Source organism: Meriones unguiculatus, chromosome 10, assembly GCF_030254825.1.
Source record: "Meriones unguiculatus strain TT.TT164.6M chromosome 10, Bangor_MerUng_6.1, whole genome shotgun sequence".
NCBI classification, from domain to species: domain Eukaryota; kingdom Metazoa; phylum Chordata; class Mammalia; order Rodentia; family Muridae; genus Meriones; species Meriones unguiculatus.
The window spans coordinates 47,763,804-47,786,983 of record NC_083358.1 but is presented as its reverse complement, the minus strand read 5'-3'; the positions used below and the strand labels follow the sequence as shown (position 1 = coordinate 47,786,983).

The window sequence follows — 23,180 nt, the reverse complement described above, 5'->3', positions numbered from 1 at the left end:
CCATGAATCATCTGAAGGAATGGGCGGGCATGGGAGCGTTAGCAGGCCTTCTGCTGTTGGTCTCCTTGGTTTGCCTGTGGTATATATGCAAGATTAGAGTCTCACAACAGTGTGATGCAACCATGATCATTCAGTCCTTTACAGCCATTGAAGCAGGACATTCTCCCCAAGCATGGTTGGATACCATAAAAAGCTAAAATGATACGCTCAGGATGCGAGGCTAAGCACTGCACTCAGGGTCAGCCGCTTTGGACCCAGAGAAGAGCATGTCTGATTGCATGCGGGTTGATGCCCCAGGTCCCGCCTCTGAGAAAAAGGTATCGGACGGGTCTGATGCTCTTTGGGTGGATGACACCTAAATGAACATCTGTACAAAGTCCCAATTTATTTCTAATATCAGAGATCAGACCTCTACTCTTGCCTGATGCGTCTAAAACAAAAAGGGGGAACTGTAGAGAGCTGCGGAATGCTATGCCTTAAAGATGGAGCTGGTTTCTGCCTTCCACCTTCCCGATGGTGAGTGCTCTCTGTCACGAACAACTCCACATTTGGCTAAGGCCGAGGATCTGGCTTGCTTCCATGTATGTGGACCTATCTGCATTGCCCCCGTGGCACGCCTGGGTTGGCTACCCAGAGGCTATTTAAGCTGTGGGCTGGCTTTCCCCGGGGTCCGAGGATTGTTCAATGTTCCTGAATAAACTGCATTGAAAAAAAAAAAAAAGGACTTGGAAAGGACAGGAATTCCACAAGGAGAGCAACAGAACCAAAAAATCTAGGCACAGGGGTCTTTTCTGAGACTGATACTCCAAACAAGGACCATGCATGGAGATATTGTAGAACCCCTGTACAAATATAGCTCATGGCAACTCAATGTCCAAGAGGGTTCCCCAGTAATAGGAACAGGGACTGTCTCTGTCATGAACTCATGGGCTGGCTCTTTGATCACCTCCACCTGAAGGGGGAGCAGATTTACCAGTCCACTGAGGAAGACAGTGAAGCCAGTCATGATGAGACCTGATAGACTAGGGTCAGATGGAGGGGGAAGAGGACATACCCTATCATTGGACTGGGGAAGGAGCATAGAAGAAGAGGGAGGGAGGGTGGGATAGGGCAGGAGGAGGCTACAGCTGGGATACAAACTGAATAAACTGTAATTAATAAAAATAATATAAATAAATAAATAAATAAATAAAAATAATAAAAGAAAACTCAGTTTTGCAAACTCAAACACTCAATTTAACCATCTTAATTAAGGTTCAAATAAATCTATATAGGCAGTTGTTACATAGGAGATACAATTGTATATTTTGAGGACCAACTCACAAATTGCAGAAATGTAATGGAATCAGACTAAATTAAAGCAAGACTATATATTGAAAAATAAAAGCTTAAGTCATATAGAAAGCTTTGTTAACAGACTAGATAAAGTAAAAGGCAGAATATTGGGGCTTGGAAACAAGACAGGCGATGTTGAACATTAAAACAACATTAAAGATAAATAAGAAAATGAACAAAATACACAAGATTTATAGGATATCAAAAGACCAAATCTATACATCATGAACATAGAAGGAAAAGGTCAAGCTGAAGATATTACAATATTTAATAAAATTATAGTAGGAAGTTCTTCAAATTTACAGCAAGAAACTGCTACTCAGTAAAATCTTCCCATAAGAAATTATAGTTTAAAACACCAAGTTAATTGAAAAAAAAAAAAGACTATGTAAAGCTGAGGGAAGCACCACCTCATAAATATAAAGACAACTCAGAAAATACCAGATTTCTCTATAGTAACTCTAAAAGCCAGGAGCTCTTAGAAAGTTGCATGTTATGCTCTGAAAGGCAGTAATTGCCAACCTGGATGTCTATACTCAGAAAAATTATCCTTTATAAATGGAAAAAGGCAAACTTCCAGTAATGAGCATAAGATGAAGGAACTAGTGGTCATTAAGCCAGAGTTATAAAGAATGTGAAGGAATCTTACACATAGAAAAAGTTAAATGCATTCATGAGGCCACAAGAAAAACTACACCCCATTATAACAGTCAATAAGCAAATGTGACAAAGGAAATATAACATAAAAACAAATGACAGGATTTAACATATACCTTTCAGTAATAGCTAAATAGTGATGGTCTCAATTTTTCAGTCAACAGATTTGCTCCCAGAGGCTATTTAAGCTGTGGGCTGGCTTTCCCTAGGGTCAGATGATTGTTCAAGGTTCCTGAATAAAGTGCATTGAAAAAAAAAAATCACAAAATCTTAAGAACTGAAAAAAAAAAAAAAAAAAAAAAAAGAGGCCTGCCTAAGCAGCAAGAGGAACTGGAACGAGGGGTTTGTACAGAAGAACTAGGAAATGGTCATGAGGAAAGGATGAAGATGTCCAGAGAAAGTGACATCAGCAAAAAGAAATATTTAGGAAACCCAAAGGTTTTGTGACATTGAAAGTGCAAAGGCTGGCGTACTGGAAGCTGATGCAAACTGAGAAACTGTGTGCAGATCTGCCCAGGTGAAGGGAAGATGCCCTCTCCATAGAGGAGGCTCTAGTGCAAGAAGAAATCAGGCACCATTCACACTACCCCTCAAAAGCTTTTAGACACAAGACTCCTAAATTCTCGATATTTTGACTGCTATAAGTTGTAATCGGCAAAGTTCACTATAAATTCTAGTATGTTGTTTCTCATTTTAATGTACATTTAAAGCTAGCATTTATATCTTTAAAAAAATATTTCACAGAAAAAAAATAGGACCCATGTACTATTATCTGTAAGAACGCACCTCACTGGCACAGCCTTAGCGTGCAAGAACGAAAGAAAAATAGCAAGCGAGCAGGGGTAGAGATGTTACCATGTGACAAATATTTTTCAAACCTAAATTAGAAAATATAATGAGTATTATTTCATATTGATAAGGTTCACCATCTATCAGAATGATAGTATTTGAAGCAGATAATACATTAGACATCAGCATATCCAATTGTGAAAATGACTATTTTATTAAGAGCTATATATTCAATGTAATCCAAATCAAAATCCCCAGCTCATTCTTCACAGAACAGAAAAAAATAAAATTATTCTAAAATTCATATGGAACCATGAAAGACTCCACATTGATAAACAATCCTGAGCAAAAAGAACAATTCTAGAGACATTATAATCAGATCTTTGTAAAAACAACATGGTACTGGCACATTCAATTTCATAAAAGAAACACTACTGTATATAACGGTACAAGTTCACCACAGCATAATAATAGTGGGTGACTTCAGCAACCCACTTTCACAACTAGACAGAACATACAGAAAAAAAAGCAGCAAAGACACACCTGCGCTAACTGCCATTATAATCAAATGGATGTCACAGGCATTCCACCCACACACTGCAGAATAAACAAATTCTCCTCAGCAGCTCATGGATCTTTCTTTAAATATAAACCATATTTTAGAACATGGAGCAGTTCTTACCTAACACAAGACAACTGAAATGGTCTTTTTACTCTATCTGATTACAGAAGAGTAAAACTAAAAAAATCAACAGCAGGAGAAAGCATAGAACACACAAACTCATAGAGATGGAATAACATGTGACAGAGAGATGGACATGTCATGAAATAAATCAGCAGTTTAAAACTTCCTACAGTTGTATGAAAATGAGAATATAAGACACCAGAACCTGTCAGACACAAAGTAGCTCCAAGGAGCAGTCTAAATCTATAAATGCTTGCATTAAAACATCAAATAAATATAATTAACTTACTGAAGCACTACAAGATCTCAAGAAAGTAAGAACAAGCTGATCCACACTCAGTAGATGGAAAGAACTACTAAACAGCAGGGAAGGCATCAGCAAAATGGAAATGAATAGATGCAATGAAGCGAATCTATTTAGAAGAACATGACTCAGTTCTTCTAAAAGACAAATAAGATTTGCTAAATGTTGGTCAAATTAACCACTTTGAAAAAAAAATGAGAGAGAAAAAGGAAATGTTATAGCAGACACAGATGAAATTTAAAGGATTTTTAACTTATACTTTGAAAGCCTAAATTCAAATTAACTAAAAAATTGGAAAAAACATGGTAATTTCCTAGACAATTCTTAACTAAAAATAGCTCAAGAGAATATAAATAACTTGAGACCAAGAAATAGTTATGTTTTACAGATGCAATGCAATTCCCACAAAATTCCAATGACACCCTTCACAAAAAAAAAAAGAAAAAAAGAAAAAAATTAAAATTCCTGGGAAAGTTCAAAAGAGCCCATGTAGCCAATGTCACCTTCAGTAAAAAGAACCCTGCTCCAGGCACCTTGATATCTGATTTGAATACAGAGCCAAAGAGCAGGATGTCAATGCCACAAAACAGACATAGAGATGAAAGAATAAACAAGGACCAGAGTCAAACTAAAGTGAAAGCTATAGTCAAATCATTTTTACAAAGATCCAGAAATCAAACATTAGAGAAAAGATATCTTCAACAATAGTGTAGGCAAAGAGATGACTACACATAAATGAGTAGAATTCTCTCTCTCACCCTGTATAAAAGTTAATTGAAAATAAACAAAAGAATAATCTAAGGTTTCACCTGAAACTCTGATATTGTTAGAGAAAACAGAAACACCACTCAAGATACAGATATACTCAAGGACTTTCTGTGAAGGACTCCATAGTTCAGAAAATGGTAATAAGAATTGACAAATGAGATCACATGGAATTAAAAATCTACATTTCAAAGAAAACAACCAAGTGAAGATAGAGCTTCGAGAATGGGAGAAAGTCATTGTCAACTCTATATCTAACACAGGATTAACATCTAGAATAGAGAAAACAACCAAATACTCCCAAACCTAAAGAATTCAATTACAAATGGAGCAATAAAATGGGAGGCAGACAGCTCTCCGAAAATGGGCTTCAAATGCCTGTTAACACATAAAAGATATTAAATAAACTTTTCCATCAAGAAAATACGATTAAAAGTGCAATAAAATTCATTAATATTCCACTCATCCCAGTCAGAATGGCTATCAGAAAAAAGTTTACAGCAAAGCTAGTGAGAAAGGAGGGAAAAGGCAACTTTCATACAGTCTTGTTGTATTAGTCTGTCCATGATGGAAACCAGAATGGAGGTTTCTAAAAATTTTTAAAGTAGAACTTCCACATGACTCAGCTTCACCACCTCTGGGTACACATCAACATGATGCAGTCCATTTTGCTCATCATTTTTTATTACCCTGCTATTACAGCTGAGTTATGAAATCAGCATAGGTGCTCATCAATACACATATAAGGTAATTGTATTTATATTTAGTTTAATGTGATGATCTCCAGTTATATCCATTTTCTAGAAAATTACAAAATTTAATTCCGTATGGCTGAATTGCATGGAATCTTATGAAAGAAGCGGGAAATAGTAAGATCTGGAGAGGACAGGAACTCCACAAGGAGAGCAACAGAACCAAAAAATCTGAGTATGGGTCTTTCCTGAGACTCATACTCCAACCAAGTACCATACATGGAGATAACCTAGAACCTCGGCACAGATGTAGCCCATGGCAGTTCAGTGTCCAAGTGGGTTCCATAGTAATGGGAAGAGGAATTGCCTCTGACATGAACTGATTGGCCTGCTCTTTGATCACCTCCCCCCTGAGGGGGAACAGCCTTACCAGGCCACAGAAAATGACAATGCAGCCACTCTTGATGAGATCTGATAGACTAAGATCAGAAGGAAGGAGAGGGGGACCTCCCCTATCAGTGGACTTTGGGAGGGGCATGTGTGAAGAAGGTAAAGGGAAGGTAGGATTAGGAAGGGAGGAGGAGGGGTTATGGGAGGATACAAAGTGAAATGTAATTAATAAAAAATCATTTATACAATAAAAGAAAAATACAGTAAAAGCAATATTATTATTTACTACCAAATTAATATTTATTACCAAAGCAATATTAATATTTACCACATGGAAGCTGGCGCACTATAGAATCATGTTTTAAAGGGCTCAAATCATATAGCCTGTAAATACAAATTCACAAGGAAAGACAAAGTGTAACATTTTCAAGGGAAATAAAACCAGAAAATGTATTTTTGGAATGCTAGGGAAATTCCATCAGGCATAAAAAGACATCTGAGATACAGTTATGCAGGAAGAAATGAAGAGCAACAGAAAGGATAAATAACTGATGACTATAGATAGACTATGGCAATGGTGTGAGGATGAACTGATCATCAGGAAATGGGTCTTGATGCAGCAGAAGATGGAGTGTCTCTCAAAATTCTATCACTATCAGAGAATTGCCAAAATTCACTCAGTTAAACTGCAACAAGTGAAAGACTATGTCAATAGGTTGACACAGAAAAAGAAAAGAAATAACAAGAAGTATCAAATTGACAAACAATCCCAAGGAAAGTAATAAGGGAGGGAAAAGGGAATTCACACCTGTAGGGTAAAGAGAAAATGAGAAACAACATGGTAAATACAAAGCTGCCTTAGCAATTAAACAAGGGTGAATTATCTACATATTCTAAGGAAGGTCAACATTGCCAGACTAGACAGTGTGCATGGAAAACAAGAACAAGAGGGTTGAAACACACACACACACACACACACACACACACACACACACACACACACACAGATGTTAACTAAAAGAAAGCTCCCAATATTTCAAAGGACAAAAAAAATTGATTTTAAAGCAAATTTTTTTATTAATGATGAAAGGCACATTTTGTGAAGTATTCACTGAGTACGTCATGTAAAACTTCATTCTGGCTATCTGGGTGCTTTGTACATGATTTATATATTCTTTATAGCACTTTAATGTATTGCTTAAAATTTTTACAGTGAGCCCAGATTGTTAGCATAACCTAATATATATATATATGGTATTTTATATACCATATATATATATATATATGGTATTTTTACTTTCATCTGAAAAAGAAAGAAAAAAGATGAGTCATCTTTATCTAAACAAAATCAAAAATAATTTTATCCATTCTGCACTGATTCGACCTAGAAAAGATGCCTACATGGTGCAGCCAGAAGAAGTAGAAACAGAACAAACAAGGTTTAAATTGAAAATATAAATTCAACAAATAAGAAAATGTGAATTTAAAACTGGACTTTGCCATAGTAAATCTGAACAATCTCCCAATTGTCCCAACAGGAAGAACAAGATCACAAAGGAGCCATATTAGATTCATAGACCAACTTTTTCTTAGTGTGGGATTGGCTTACTTACCCATCTGAGTTAATGACTAATTGCAGGCATGAGTCATTTTCTGCCTGTCATCCTTCCCAAGAACTTTCAGGAGCTTTGAACATTAGCGACTTTGCTACTTCCTTGGTTTCAGTTTACTCTTATTTTATGATTCATTTTTTTGAAACAGAATCCTGATGACTGAATCTTGTGCCTCAGAAATGCATTTAGGTAATGCTCACCTTTCACTTAGTAACAAGTCCTTTGCCTTGTTAAGTTCTTGTGGCTTCAACCATAATCTCAATCTGGGTAATTCAGTCCATAGGTCTGACTCCAACAAGCTCTCCACTGTGGTCATCCTCAGCTTACTGAGTTTAGAGGCAGGAGACTTCACCTTCCTAAACACAGTTACCATGGTAACAGCCTCCATTGGAAGTTAGCTCCCTACCCAACCTTCTTCTTTTAATGTTCTAGGTAACAGTTAATCAATCCAAAGTTATTGTGGAGTCTGGAGTGAGCCCACACCATCCCCATTTTCCATAGTTCTTTGAGAATTTCATATAGTCTATTTTTTCTTAGTTTATTATTATTATCATTCATTACAATTTATTCAATTTGTATCCTGGCTGTGGCCCTCTTCCTTGTCTCGTCCCAAACACACCCTCCCTCCTTCTTTTCCCCCCATTCCCTTCCCATAGTCCACTGACAGAGGAGGTCTTTCTCCCCTTCTATTTGACTCTAGCCTATCAGGTCTCATCAGGACTGGTTGAGAATTTCTTTTTTTTTTCTTAATTAATTAATTTATTCACTTTACATCTCAATCGTAAGGGACCTAAGTTCAGCTAGTGCATGGTCCTTCATTGATGCTTCTGTCTCCACAAGCTCCACCCTGGACCCAGGGTAGTTAGCACTGTTGGTCTTCTTATGATGTTCCTGTCCCCTTCAGGTCCTTCTATCCTTCCTCTCCCCCCTATGCACTCTTCCACAAAGCTTCCTGCACTCTGCCCAATGTTTGGCTGAGAAGCACAGCACTTGTTTCTATTGGCTGCTGGGTGGAGCCTCCCAGAGGACAGCTATGCTAGGCTCCCATCTGCAAGCATAGCAGAGTATTATTAATAGTGTCCTGAGTTAGCTCTCTCAGTTTGGACCAGGCATTGGTTGGCTATCCCCTCAGTTTCTGCTCTATTGTTATCCCTGAACATCTTTTTTTTTTTTTAATTTCAAAATGTTGTATTTTTTCTTATCAGTTACATTTTATTAACTCTGTATCCCAGCCGTGTCCCGATCCCTCATTCCCTCCCAGTCCCTCCCTCCCTCCCTCATCTCCACCGTGCCCCTTTCCAAGTCCACTGGTAGGGGGAACCTCCTCCCCATTAATCTGATCCATACAGTCTATTTTGATTGTCTTCATGTCCTTCCTAATCTCCTCTAGATGTGCCATCCTTTTTCTTCCTATCCAACTTTGTGTCTTTTCTTTTCATGTCCCTGTTTTGTTTTTGTTTTTGTTTTAATTCATCAAATCCAGTTTGTACTGCCCAGGTATGTGTTCTTGAAATAAGCAAGGTAGGCCAAGCAAGGTCAACCGACCAGGAGTCGAAACCTTAAAGAAAACTGACCTTCCCTATATCAGCAGCTATCAATTGCCAAGGTCTTCAGTTAGTGGTTGGGACTTCATGATCACCCACCCCCATTTCCATGGTGGGATCTGTCTGGATTAATCTTGGGAAGATGCACATATGATCACACACAGATCTGTGACTACATGCAAAAGATGTTTCTTTCAAATTAAGGTCTTCCCTTCTTGTTACCACCTCTTTAGTTTGGACTTCTATTACTTACACCTGGTTTCTTTCAAGTGCCAGCTTCCTGGTTGTTTGCCCCATACCCACTCCAGTTGCATCTGCCTCCTCCTATTTTCCCCTTATTTAAAGAACAATTCTGCTTTTAGTTTCCTTAATGCCTTCTAAAAATAATGGACTTCTTGAATTATTTCTTGATATGTACACAAAATTATTTATATGCATACTTTCACCATTTTTCCTCCTTAAGTATGAAGGTTGCTCAGGGAATTATAAAAAAGACTGAATTTTGAAGGCATTCCTTACTTTTTCTCAAACTGTAGAAGGTATTTTTTATGCCAGCCAATCATAAAATTTCTACATGTGTTAGTAAATGCCTTTAAGGCAAATAATTTACATTATAAAATTTTTATCTTCACTTAGTTATTGTTAAGTATGCTTCCTCTCAAATTGTGTAGTCTCAACTGTATAAATATTTGATAAACTTTATGTATAAAATGTTTATCATCTGTAATTTTTCATTCATAAAAATTTCACAGGAGGATACTTCTCTTCATTTTAGCAATCTGTATTGCCAAGCAACTCAAATACAACTTATATATTTTTTATAGTTTCTATCATAGAACTGTCTCTTCCCATAGAATTTTAAACATAGAAACACTTATGCATAATTTAAAAAATTTAACTGTGAAAACCATAATTCTTGTACACTCTTGTTAGAAAATATATTACAACCATATTAATACTGACTATTGCCCTTATTTTAAGACTTAAGAACTTACAGCACTAATTTTTATACTGAAATGTTTATGTGTTTATGTATATATGTGAAATATTAACACATATAGTTTGTACTTACAAATCTACTTTAAAATATTAAATGTATGCACTTTCTAAAATACTATGGCCTGAACATGTGATTTTATTATAATCTTCAAGATGAATTAGAGGAGCATCAACTTTGACTACTTTAACACGAAGCGAAGAGATTTTCAAAAATTTCTCTTGCCAAGTCAGTTAATCTTATTTATTCTTTTCTCCCTGTGGAGCTCCCTTCTTTTCAATCTACTCATCCACACATTTCATCTTTTTGTCACTGAATCTCTGATTTTATCTTTTGCAAATGTCAGGGTTTGCTGGTAAATTCACAGCTACTGCCCATGTGCCTTGGCTTTATTTCATAATATCTCAATGCTTTGAAATATAACCTTCAAATTAAATGCATGAGTACAAAATAATTTCATCCTATGGTTTATGGCAGGAATTAATACATTTGTACCATGGTTGAATATGTCATCAGAAATTGGGATTCATTTACTTTTTCTATGACTGAGTAAGTGTTGAATTGTAAATATAAAGGTAAAGCCTGGTGGGAGACACGGTACTTAATCTTGCATTTATGTTAAAAAAATAATTTCATTATTACTTCCAGAAACCCACGATGGATATTATTCTTCCTAATTATTATTTTTTTGTGGTGTCGTAGAGCTTAGTGCAAATATTGTTAAGCATCTCTTTAAAGTTGCAAACATATTTGGTCAGCATAAAGTCAAATCCCCAGAACGTAACTGAACCCTGTACACTTAAGCAGAGGAAGTATCACAGTATCTACTTGCTAGTCACTCCTGTCTCTGAAGACTTCTAGGCTGTGGGCACTTTGACTTGCATTCTTTTCATGTAGCGGGCTCCTTAAAAAAAAAGAAAATTTAAACAATTTTAATTAACTGTACTTATAAATTAACAAATGCATCTAAATGAACACAGTAAGCAAGAACAGAATGTTCTGTCAGTTGCTGAATTTCCTATCAGCGTCATTCTCCAAATACCATTCAAACATTAGCTCATGGCTGTGCAAATTCAATGTGTGACAGAATCTCTGCTTTCAAAGTGACACTTCATGATTGTGAGAAGACTTCATTTACCATAACACTCTTTTTGATGCTTTAATGTTCCACTGACTGAATGATGGATACAAAGTACTCTTTTCTTTATTTTGAAAATTATAAAAATGTAATTCCTTGGAAAATATGTAATTTGTTTTTTACAGATCAGAGGAGCTTCCAACAATTCCATTTCAATGAAATTCTTTGTTTTCACAACTACAGTGAAATAATAATTTTCAGTTATCTTGAAATGAAATAGTCTGGTTTGATGTGATCAGTTCCCATGCAAAAGTGGCCGTGGCTCATGTCCTCAATGTATCATTGACAATTAAAAAAAAAAAAAAAAAACAACCTTGACCCTAGCATATTCCTATGTACTTGCAATAATTAAAATTTAAAGAGTAGTGTCTATAGGGTGAATGATGTCATATACTTTCATTTTGCATAAGGATTTGACTTCAGCATGTGTCCTATCTATGGTTGATGTGAGAAATGAAAATAATGTACTTTAAAAGTATTCATTTGACTATGCTATATTAAGTTTTTCCATCTATAGCTTATTCTAGGAAATTATTAAATTATCTAGATTATACATATCCATAACTTACTATAGAACTGGGAAGTATTAGTCCAAGTATATTTAAACAGGGCTAGAGAGCTTTATGGAGTTCCAAAAGCTTCTATTGTTACTTTCACTTAGTTAATATTCTAATCAAATCTTTCAGAAGTGGGGTGAAGAGATGAAGGTAATATTCAAGATGTATTTAATTATGCCAACTGTGTTGAGAAGAACTTAGGCACTAAGGGCTAGTCTCCAGGGAGAACTCTGAAGGATGTTTTGGAAAATTAAAAACATAGTGACAATGGATAAATAACAATTAAAACAATGAAGATTATGTTCATTTAACTGGTACAATTATTTGTTTGAAATACTCAGTCTTTGATGAAAAAAAGTTTATCAACTGATGTGTTTAGGCTCAAGTAATTTTCTGATTACATATGTATTGTTAAATTAAAGTACAATGTATCTGTAAGAAATAAACACAAACAACAACAGCAAGAAAAGATGATAGAAAAGTTAGAGTTGCTGTGGTTTAACATCTTTATAGAATTGTTGTTGTGTCAGAGGATAAAAAAAATCAGATTTCTGTCAGGACACACAAATACTGACTCAGCTGCAGGTTTTTTCCTACACAGATATGAAGAAAGGCCCTTTATTCTCCCTATTCAACCACTGTGTATTTTTCTCTTGCTCTTCAGATATCTGCAGGTGAGTTTTCACAATTTACCTTAAAGTTCAGGTCATGAGCTTCCTTTCTTGGGTATCTTTGGTTTGAAAGTGCATCTTCCATGGGTCCTTTGGTCCTTCAAACTTTCCATGCCTCCTATTATCAGATTTACATCTGTGACATCAAACAAACTGCCACTGTCTCTGAACTGCTTTCCATGATCTACTCTCAGAGTTCTACTTAAAACCATATAGGGCTGTAAGCACTTCATACATTGGCTATTTTTTTATTTAAGTTTGTTTTCATGAGGACTTCTTCTAAAAAGGTATCACGGCTTTCTGGGAAAGCTTCTCAATATATTTATCTCCTAAAAGGGGAGCAGAGTCTCAGAGAAGCTGTGTGTATTTATGGACCATCTTCTCCTGGGGAGAAGGAAGGTTGCTACTGTTGTTTGGATCTAGTTGGATCTAGTCTGTCTTTCAAGAGCCATGTGTTAAAAGCTTGGTCACCAATCAATACGGAGGTGAAAGAACTTTTCACATGTAGGGTACAGTTGAGGCAAATTAGGCCACTTGGAAGTTGAAGGGATTCTCTCAATCTGGCTCACTTTCCTCTTGCTTCCTTGCTTTCATAAAACAAACAGCTTTGCTTCATCAAGCTTCTTATCACAATATTTGGTCTCACAACAGAACTCAAACAACACAGTCAACTGTTATGAGCTGAAAGTAGTGAAACTAACAGCCCAGATAAGCTTTTCCCGAAAAAGTTGATAATATCAGGTATTTTGTCCCAGTAACAGAAAGCTGACTTACACTGTTAGGAAGCAAGGTACCTTATGAAAGGCTGTGACTCCTTTTTATAACAAACTTCTGTATAAATTTTCCATTTTGTAAATTAAAAAAATATTGCTATGAAGATGTTACCTGACCATTGGGCTTGACAATGAAACAAAGCAAACAGTCCTAGGAACTAGCAAGATTGGTGAGTGGTGTGTTCCAGTAAAGCTCCTACAGTAAAATGTAATATACATAGCATCAACTATTATGACTAAGATCTTGTAGTGTGAATGCTTTTGGGGGGGAGTAAAATGCTGATTTAGCATTTTATAATTTCATTTATTCCCTAGAACTGAAGACTTTTTGATGAGTTTTAGTTTTATACTAGATCTCATGCAGATTTTAAACATGTCAAGTTTTAATAAGCAAGATTTAACTGCAGTGAGCAGGAACATAACTAAAAGTACTGGAATGGCCCTTCTACAATCAACTAAAGATTTAATACAGCTTAGGTATTCCAACTAGAAAATATGAGTCAGCTACAAAATAACAACAATATTTGAACTTCACTGTCTGTTTTCATTTAATAAGTTGTTAAACTCTAATTACTCATTGTTATCTAATTATGACAAATAAAATTGTGTCAAAATACATCATTTAGTCATAATATTCCCTGCACTCTGCCCAAAGTTTGGTTATGTGTCTCAGCATCTGCTTTGATACCATGATGGGTGGAGTCTTTCAGAGGTCCTCTGTGGTAAGTTCCTATTCTATTCCGTTTTCTATCCCTTCCAATGTCAATCATGTTTACCCTTTTGAATGAGGATTGATCATCTTACACAGGGTCCTCCTTCTTGCTCTTCTTCTTTTTTGGGTGTACAGATTTTAGTATGTTTATCCTATATTATATACCTAAGATCCACTTATAAGTGAGTATATGCCATGTGTGTCTTTCTGCTTCTGGGATAGCTTATTCAGGGTGATCTTTTCTAGTTCTACCATTTGCCTGAAAATGTCATGATTTCCTTGTTTTTAATTGCTGATTAGTATTCCATTGTGTAAATGTACCATGATTTCTGTATTCATTCCTTAGTTGAGGGACAGCTGGGTTGTTTACAGATTCTGGCTATTATGAATAAGGCTTCTGAACATGGTTGAGCAAATGAAAGAACAGGGAGATAGAAAGACCTGGAGGGGGCAGGAACTCCACAAGGAGAGCAACAGGACCAAAAAATCTGGGCCCAGGGTATTTTCTGAGACTGATACTTCAACCAAGGACCATGCATGGAGATAACCTAGAACCCCTGCACAGATGTAGCCCATGGCAGCTCAGTGTCCCAGTGGGTTCCCTAGTAATGGGAACAGGGACTGTCTGACATGAAATCAGTGGTTGGTGCTGTGATCACCTCCCCTCTGGAGGGAGCAGCCTTACCAGGCCACAGAGAAAGACAATGCAGCCAGTCCTGTTGAGACCTGATAGGCCAGGGTCAGAGGGAAGAGGAGGAGCACCTTCCCTATGGGTGGGCTTAGGGAGGGGCATGGGAGAAGATGAGGGAGGGAGGAAGAGTTAGATTGGGAGGAGACTTGAAAGGGGGTGACAGCTGGGACACAAAGTGAATAAATTATAATTAATAATAAATAAATAAATTTTATAAAGAAGAAAAAATACATCATTCTGCTATGCATAGGTGATATATTTCATTCTTGGTAGCCCTTCTGCCTTTCTTAGGGTCTCTCACATAGATCCAGCTGGCATCTAACAGATGATAATCATTTTGCTTGAATCCCTAGCCCTTTCAAGATCTGGGGTTACAAATACAAACTCCTAGCTTGTTGTCCGTTTTAAGATAAAAAAAAAATGTTTGCTTATACTCAGGTCCACTTACTATTTGCTATGCTGAAAGGAACATGTTGCTAAATTTATAAGAATATGTGTTTGAATCCTGAAGGATTTAAAAATCTGGGCAGGTTTGCTTATTCTGGTCTCTACCAGAATGGGAAGCTTATAATGGTTCATGTGATTAGTAGGATATTGACATTTCAAAACAAACAAACAAACAAACAAACAAACAAAAAACAGTAACCACAAACAAAAACACCTCTATGTTATAAGAGAGTCCAGCATACCAGCATCAGTAGGTTCCTTCTTTTAAATAAAATAAAATGCTCTAAGGTGTAAAAGTGATGGAATTTTCTAATGCTCTCTCAGTCCTGGTTGGTGAAGGGTATACTTGGCTGCATGCCTGTGCATTTCAAAGACTTCTTGAGAGGGGTTATATAAGGATGTATTGTTTGAAAACCTTTCAAAAGGCTCCTTGCTTTGGGTTATAATTCTTTTTTGTGGCAATTCTAGTTTTTGATTTCTTAGTTAACATTGTAGAAATCAAAATTGTTCCCGGAGTGGCCTTCCAGTCAGCAATTGCCGGAAGTTTGAACTGTGTCTCTGACAAACTACTCAAAAGCAGAAAGCACATGTTAGAAATCCTCTGGGCACAAGTTCCTATTTAGAACATGATTTCCCAGGGGCAAAGCCTTGTTCAGTTACACTTCTAATCTGAGAGTCTGGACTGACTGCAATATTTAACACGCATTGCCACAGGCTTTAGTGTGAGTGTAGGGAAATAGGCCAGACCTGGATACCAAGTCCTACAATCTGCCATCAGTAGCGCTTTACTTAAATACCGTTCTTCATTGCAAACATAGAGGCAATCATTAAAATCATTTTTGAAATCTATAGGGTAGAGGGGGTCTGACAATTGTAAAGTTTAACATTGAGGACCATTAACATTAAAGGATGGTTAACTGAAAAGTCCAGAGAACTTTAAATGTCAAGCATGCGTTGATGAAAGTATTGATTTGTCTGAAAGCTTTAAGTTAATGTCATAGTCAGTGCCTTCTTAGGATTGTGACATGATTACTAATTGCCATTGACTATTTAATGCAGATAATATTGTAGGAGATGATAAAGTACAAAGACTATACAGCACAGAAATTCAACAAGCATTTTAGCCAGCAAGTGTTATGGCAAAGAGAATTTTAAGGGTGAATTACAGGAGCAAAAGAAATTTGAAAGATCCACTGTTGGTTCATTTCTCAAAAAGTGAAAACCAGCTACATTTTAAAGGTCACCAGTATGCTCATAAAACTCATTATAACTGATGTTAAGCACTTGTAAAACCAGAGTGGGAGATTTCCCCAGAAGCATGAAATCAAGCATTTTAACACTGAACTGGCAAAATCTGGTTGGAGCAATCAAGTGTGGAGAAGGATCTGTCCATAGAGATGGGAAAAAGGATTCATTATAAGAGACTAGGAGTTCATGGTGCAATATTAGCACACCCCACAAAAGACTGGAGGGATAGAGATAAAGCACACTTAAATATAATCTGAGATATAATGTGATATAGTACAGCCTTGGTACTATACAATACCAGAAGGGGGCACCTGGCACATGCTAGGGGATGTGGAGGGCTTCTGATTGACATCTCAGTAATGTGTTGCATGCTCCTAGACCAAGATATTTGCTGAAATTGTTTTAGAAAGCCATCACGAGGTTACAGAACAGTCTTGGATGTTGGTAGTTAAAGTCATAGTTAAAGACGAACAATGCAGCCACTTCTGATGAGACCTAATAGACTAGGATCAGAAGGAAGGAAAGAAAGACCTCCTCTATCAGTGGACTTGGGGAGGGGCATGTGTGAAGAGGGCAGGATTGGGAGAGAAGGAGCTACAGGGGAGAATCAAAGTGAATAAAGTGTAATTAATAAAAATTTTAAAAAAGAGACAGACTACAGCTATAACTTAGAGCTGACAGCAAACATCTTGGTCTAGGTATCAGGAGAGACAAGGGTGATAAAAAGGGAAGAAACATTTCTGAGAAGGTTTTTTGTTTGGATTTCATCTCAAGTGAATACAAATGGTTCTTTTCAGGTTAATTTCTCTAGAAACAGACTCTGACTGGGGCCAAATTTGAAGAATAAATTATTTGGGTAAGTGTCTCAGCTAACACAAATATAAAGAGCAAAATAATCAAGAAAATCAAGGAAATAATGGGTGGAAGAAATGTTCTACTCTGAGAAGCTGGGGCTGTTTTCCGAGGAGACAGGGAGAAACACTTTGGATGTTTTTGGTCTAGGTAGGGGTGGGAAGTGAAAGTCATCCTCAACCACATTCACTCTTCTCACCTATTTCTCATTGTCACCAATTCCTTTTAAATGTCTCTTACCAGAATTCATTGTTGCTGTTTTTTTTTTCTTTCCTTTGGAAACTTTTTCCCCCCAAATTGTTCATGATGAACTTGCTCTTTTTCTTTCAAAGCTTCTAATTTTGTGATCAGATTGATTATAACATAGTTGAGGTTGTTTTGTCTGCTAACATCTCTTACAAAAGAGGGAAGCTGATGTTTGTCAAATCAATGTATGGGTGAGACTTCCAGAGAAGAGGAAGTGAGATCTTCTTTAATGGGTGGGAACATAAAGTCCCATTCTCAATGACAGGATTCCAGTTCATGATGATTTGATATGAAATCCTATACATTGTACCCTACTGTGATAATGACACAATGCCAGTTTTCTATTTCCTGCCTCAGAAAGCTCAATTATTTACTATTTCCTGTGTCATTAAATTTAAATATCTCTGCCTGACTTTCAAATCCTTCCATAATCTGGGAGGTAACATTTTTTTGCATCTTTATGAAAAAATACTGAACAAACACATTACAGGACAAATGAAATGCTGCCAAAAACTGTATGATAAAATAACTTGCAGACTGCTTATTGTTAACAATGAGTTTAATAGTGGGAAACAGTATGATCTATTTTCTCAAAATAGATGTGAAAGTGAAAAGTGTGCATGGGGGTAAATGTGATTTCTAGATCAATGTGGGTTAGTAAGAACACTAGAAACTGCTGCAGTCTGTTTCTAAAGACAAAAGACAGGGCATACAAAGTGCCATAGTCATGGCAATTCATTTCCTTTTATTTATATAGAGACCAGCTACCTTGTTTTAGGTGGCTGGACCTGAAGACAAATGACCCAGTTATAGATGCAAAATGAAAATAAGGATGAAGGGGCGGAGCCAAGATGGCAACTAGCACACACAGCTTCTGAGCTGTGGAAGAGCTGAACATCTGAGTTGGTGAGTGGAAGGACCTCTGAACCCAGGAAAACAACGGTGAGGCTTTCTAAACAACAGGGAACATCGCAGGAGGTGAAAACTTTGGTCTCGGGTCACCTGGGGACTTGTTTGGAGAAGGAGAGAAAGGAGCCTTTGATTTCCTCTGGCACTCCCCTCTCCCAGACCTCCCTCCTCGGAACAGCAGACTCATCTTTCTCAGCACAGACCTAACTGCCTGGGGTCTGCAGTGGCTAAGGCGAAGCTCCTAGCACTTTAGGGGCAACTGCCAGTGGTACTGGTCTTAGAGTCCTAGACCTGCACAGTGGCACCATCCTCCCAAGGTCCCGGGTCTGCTAGCCACCATACTGGCTCCGCAGGAACACAATCATCGATGGTACAGCCCGCGCAACCCCAATGGGACAGAGAATATGCTCTATACTCACCCAAACCAGGCAGAAACGCCATACAAGCTAGGCACACCAGGCACTGGGCCTCCCAAGCTTGGAGAGCCCCAGGACTTATCAGAAAGCATCTGGACTGGCAACCCAGTCTCCAGATACAGCAGGACTTCCTAACCTGGCAGCGGAGCAGCACTGAGCTGGCAGGGCACATCAGTCCTCCAGCTTAAGACCAACCAGGGCCAAACCAGAGAACAGAGAGCCTGCTTACTCCTATCCCTACTGATGTGACCACCTTGAGATCTCCAGCTGCAGCAGGACCTCCTAACCTGGCAGTGGCAGCAGCACTGAGCTGGCAGAGCACATCAAACAAGCAGGGCCAAACCAGAAAGCAGAGAGCCCAGATATCCCGACCCCTGCCAAGTGACCTGCCTGAGAGTGAATGCACCCTTGAGAATCTGCAGAGCCCCAGATCCAGGGTCCTTATAAAACAGAAGCCAGGCATCGAACACCTCCCACCCACATACCCACTTGGGGAAACAGAGGGTCACTTGGGACATTGAAGCCCCTGCTCTGTGGGTCCAATTGAGAAGTTAAGGCAGTTAATGACAGAAATTGCACCATGACCACTAGCGCCTGCTACATATACAGTGCAGAGCCCCTCCCACACACTCAAGGTTTCAACATTATCTATCACTCTGTCCCCCGAGACACACTTCCATGCACACACACAAACATACACAAACACACGCACACACAAACACACACACACACACATACAGAAACACACACACACAAACAGACACACACACACACACACACACACATGGCTGCATTTGCCCTGTTTGCGCCTGTGTACTTTTCTCCCACAGGTTTAGCTAGTGTGCTGAGGACACGGAACCTCTCTCAGCTTCTTGAAGAAATCTCCAGACACCAGAAAGAGACAATACCAGTCTGAACTGCAGAACCCAAAAACAAACAGGGAAGGTTTCAGATAAGCCAATGGCCAGGGGTAGGCGAAAGAACACTTCCAACATAAATCAGGACATCATGACTTTACCAGCAACCCCCAAAATTGATGGATACTCCAATTCAGCAGAAGCACAGGAAAATGACTTTAAAGCTATGCTTACCTAACTACTTGAGGCTCATACAGAGGAAACAAACAACCCTCTCAGAACAATAACCATGCAAATTCAGTCAGTAAAAGATGAAATGAACAAATCTTTCAAAGACTTGGCCAGTCAATTGGAGGTAAAGAAAGAAGAAATAGACAAAATATTTAAAGAAACACACAGGCAAACATAGTCAAACAAATAGAAGCATAAGTAGAGTTAAAATTAGTGGCATGTAGAAAGGAAATGAACAAAAAAAAATAGAGAACATCATAGAGGGACAGGAATCCACATTCAAACAGATGAAGGAAATGGTGCAAGGCATGAAAACAGAATTAGAGTCAATAAAGAAAACACAAACTAAGAAAACTTTTGAGCTGAAGAACTTGGAGAAAAGATCAGGAACCACAAAGGTAAGCATCACCAACAGAATACAAGAGATGGAAGAGAGAATCTCTGGAGCTGAAGATACACTGAAGAAATTGATACTTCTCTCAAAGAAAAAGTCAGATCAGAAATGTCCCAAACACAAAATATCCAAGAAATCAAAGATGCCATGAAAAGAGAAAATCTAAGAATAATAGGAATTGACGAAAAACAAGACTCCAGGCTCCAAGGTCCAGAAAATATTTTCAAGAAAATCATAGAAGAAAATTTTCCCAACTTAAAGAAAGAGATGTCCACAAATATACAAGTGGCCTACAGAACACCAAATACACTAGACAAGAAAAGAAACACATCACATCACATCATAGTCAAAACACTAAATCTACAGAACAAAGAAAAGATATTAAAAGCAGCAAGGGAAAAAGGCCAAGTAGTATATGAAGGTAGACCTATCAGAATCACACTGGACTTCTCATCAGAAACCATGAAAGCCAGAAACACCTGGGCAAGTGCCATGGAGACTCTAAGAGATCACAAATGTCAACCCAGACTACTATAACCTGCAAAGCTTTCAATCAACATAGACAGAGAAAACAAAATATTCCATGACAAAACAAAAATTTATGCAATATTTACACAGCAAGCCAGCCCTACAGAAGATACTAGAAGGAAAACTCCAATCCAATGAAAACAAGTTCACCGAAGAAAACATGGCATACAGATAATATCCCAACAAAAATGAAAAGAAATCAAGCAATGAAACACAATAAGACCACTGACTCCAATACAAAAGAAACTAACATTTATTGGTCATTATTATCTATCAACATCAATGGAATCAACTTGCCAATAAAAAGATACAGACTAATAGAATGGGTGCAGAAACAGGATCCAACATTCTGCTGCATCCAAGAAATGCACCTCTGCAACAAAGATTAAACACTACCTAAGAGTAAAGGGCTGGAAAAACGTCTTTCAAGCAAATGGACCCAGAAAACAAGCTGGGGTAGCTATCCTAATATCTAATAAAATAGACTTTCAACCAAAATTAATCAAAAAAGATGAGGGACACTACATTCTTATCAAAGAGAAAATCCACCAAGAGGACATCACAATTCTGAACATCTATGCCCTAAATACAAGAGCGCCTACATTCATAAATGAAACATTACTAACACTTAAATCACACATCGATCCCAACACCTTAATAGTGGGAGACTTCAACAGCCCACTTTCACCAAGGGACAGATCATCTAGACAGAAAGCTAATAAGGAAATAAAGTCACTTACAGATTCTAAAGCAAATGGACCTAATAGACATCTGCAGAACTTTCCACCCAAATGCAAAAAAGTATACCTTCTTTTCAGCACCTCATGGAACCTTTTCCAAAACAGACCATATAGTTGGTCACAAAGCAAGCCTAAACAGATACAAGAAGTTTGAAATAAACCCCTGTATTCTATCTGACCACCATGGAATAAAGCTAGACATCAACAACAATGGAATTAGAAAAAAAGCCTACAAGCACATGGAGACTGAACAACTTGCTGCTCAATGATAGCTGAGTTAAAGAAGAAATAAAGAAAGAAATTAAAGACTTCCTAGAATTCAATGAAAATGAAGGTACAACATACACTAATTTATGGGACACAATGAAAGTAGTGATCAGAGGAAAATTCTTTAAGGCACTAAATGCCTTCAAGAAAAAATTTGTGACATCTCATACAAGCAACTTAATGGCCCAACTGAAAGCCCAAGAGAAAAAAGAAGCAAAATGCACCTAAAAGGAGCAGATGGCTGGAAATAATCAAACTCAGGGCAAAAATCAATCAACTAGAGACAAATAAAACTATTTAAAGAATCAATGAAACCAAGAGCTGGCTCTTTGAAAATAATCAACAAGATAGACAAACCTTTAGCCAAACTAACCAAAAGGCAGAGAGAAACTATCCAAATCAGCAAAATCAGAAACGAAAAGGGGGACATAACTACAGACACTGAGGAAATCCAAACAATCATTAGGTTGTACTACAAAAGCATATATGCCACAAAATTTGAAAATCTAAAAGAAATGGACAATTTTCTTGATAGATTCAATTTACCAAAATTAAGTCAAGATCAGGTAGAAAGATTGAATAGTCCTATTTCCCTCAAGGAAATAGAAGCAGTCATCAACAGTCTCCCTTCCTAAAAAAGTCCTGGGCTGGATGGATTCAGTGCAGAATTTTACAAGACCTTCAAAGAAGTGCTAACTCCAATTATCTCCAAACTATTCCACAAAATAGAAACAGAAGGTACATTACCAAATTCATTCTATGAAGGCACAGTCACCTTGATACCTAAACCACAAAAAGACCCAACAAAAAAAGAGAACTTCAGGGCCTCGAAAGAGTCCTGTATTGTTATTTTTCGTCACTACCTCCGCGGGTCGGGAGTGGGCTCTTTGGTCTCCCCACCTGCGAAGGGAGGAGCAGTCCTGTTAGGCCACAGAGGAGGGCTTTGCAGCCAGTCCTGAAGATACCTGATAAAACAGGATCAGATGAATGGGGAGGAGGTCCCCCCTATCAGTGGACTTGGAAAGGGGCACTGTGGAGATGAGGGAGGGAGGGAGGGACTGGGAGGGAATGAGGGATAGGGACACGGCTGGGATACAGAGTTAATAAAATGTAACTGATAAAAAAATAATAATAATAAAAATAATAATTTAAAAAAAAGAGAACTTCAGACCTATCTCTCTAATGAACATTGATGCAAAATCTCAATAAAATACTTGCAAACCGAATCCAAGAACACACCAAAGATATCATCCACCATTACCAAGTAGGCTGCATCCCAGGCATGCAAGGGTGGTTCAATAAATGGAAATCCATCAATGTAATCCACCACATAAACAAACTGAAAGAGAAAAACCACATGATCATCTCCTTAGATGCCAAAAAAGCATTTGACAAAGTCCAACACCCATTCATATTTAAAGTCTTGGAGAGATCAGGGATACAAGGCACATAGCTAAACATAGTAAAGGCATTATACAGCAAGCCTATAGCCAACATCAAACTCAATGGAGAGAAAAGTAAATCAATCCCACTGAAATCAGGGACAAGACAAGGCTGCCCACTCTCTCCATACTTCTTCAACATAGTCCTATCCAGAGCAATAAGAGAACAAAAGAGATCAAGAGGATACCAATAGGAAAGGAAGGGGTCAAAGTGTCACTATTCGCAGATGATATGATAGTATACATGAGCGACCCCAAAAATTTAACCAGAGAACTCCTCCAGCTGATAA

At 37.7% G+C, this 23,180-nt stretch overlaps 1 protein-coding gene across 10 annotated transcripts in view; it reads right to left on the bottom strand.

Moving 5' to 3' along the window:
• Window positions 1–23,180, bottom strand: part of Lrrc7 (leucine rich repeat containing 7) — a 688,618-nt gene that overhangs the window by 451,651 nt on the left and 213,787 nt on the right. Inside the window, exon 3 of one of the 10 annotated variants that reach the window (XM_060392423.1) lies at window positions 10,600–10,675. The exons of the other annotated variants lie outside the window; for them this stretch is intronic. Within the exon in view, the coding sequence (XP_060248406.1) occupies window position 10,600 (1 nt within the window). The 5' untranslated portion in view covers window positions 10,601–10,675. The remainder of the gene's footprint in view (window positions 1–10,599; window positions 10,676–23,180) is intronic. 10 annotated transcript variants of the gene reach the window in all.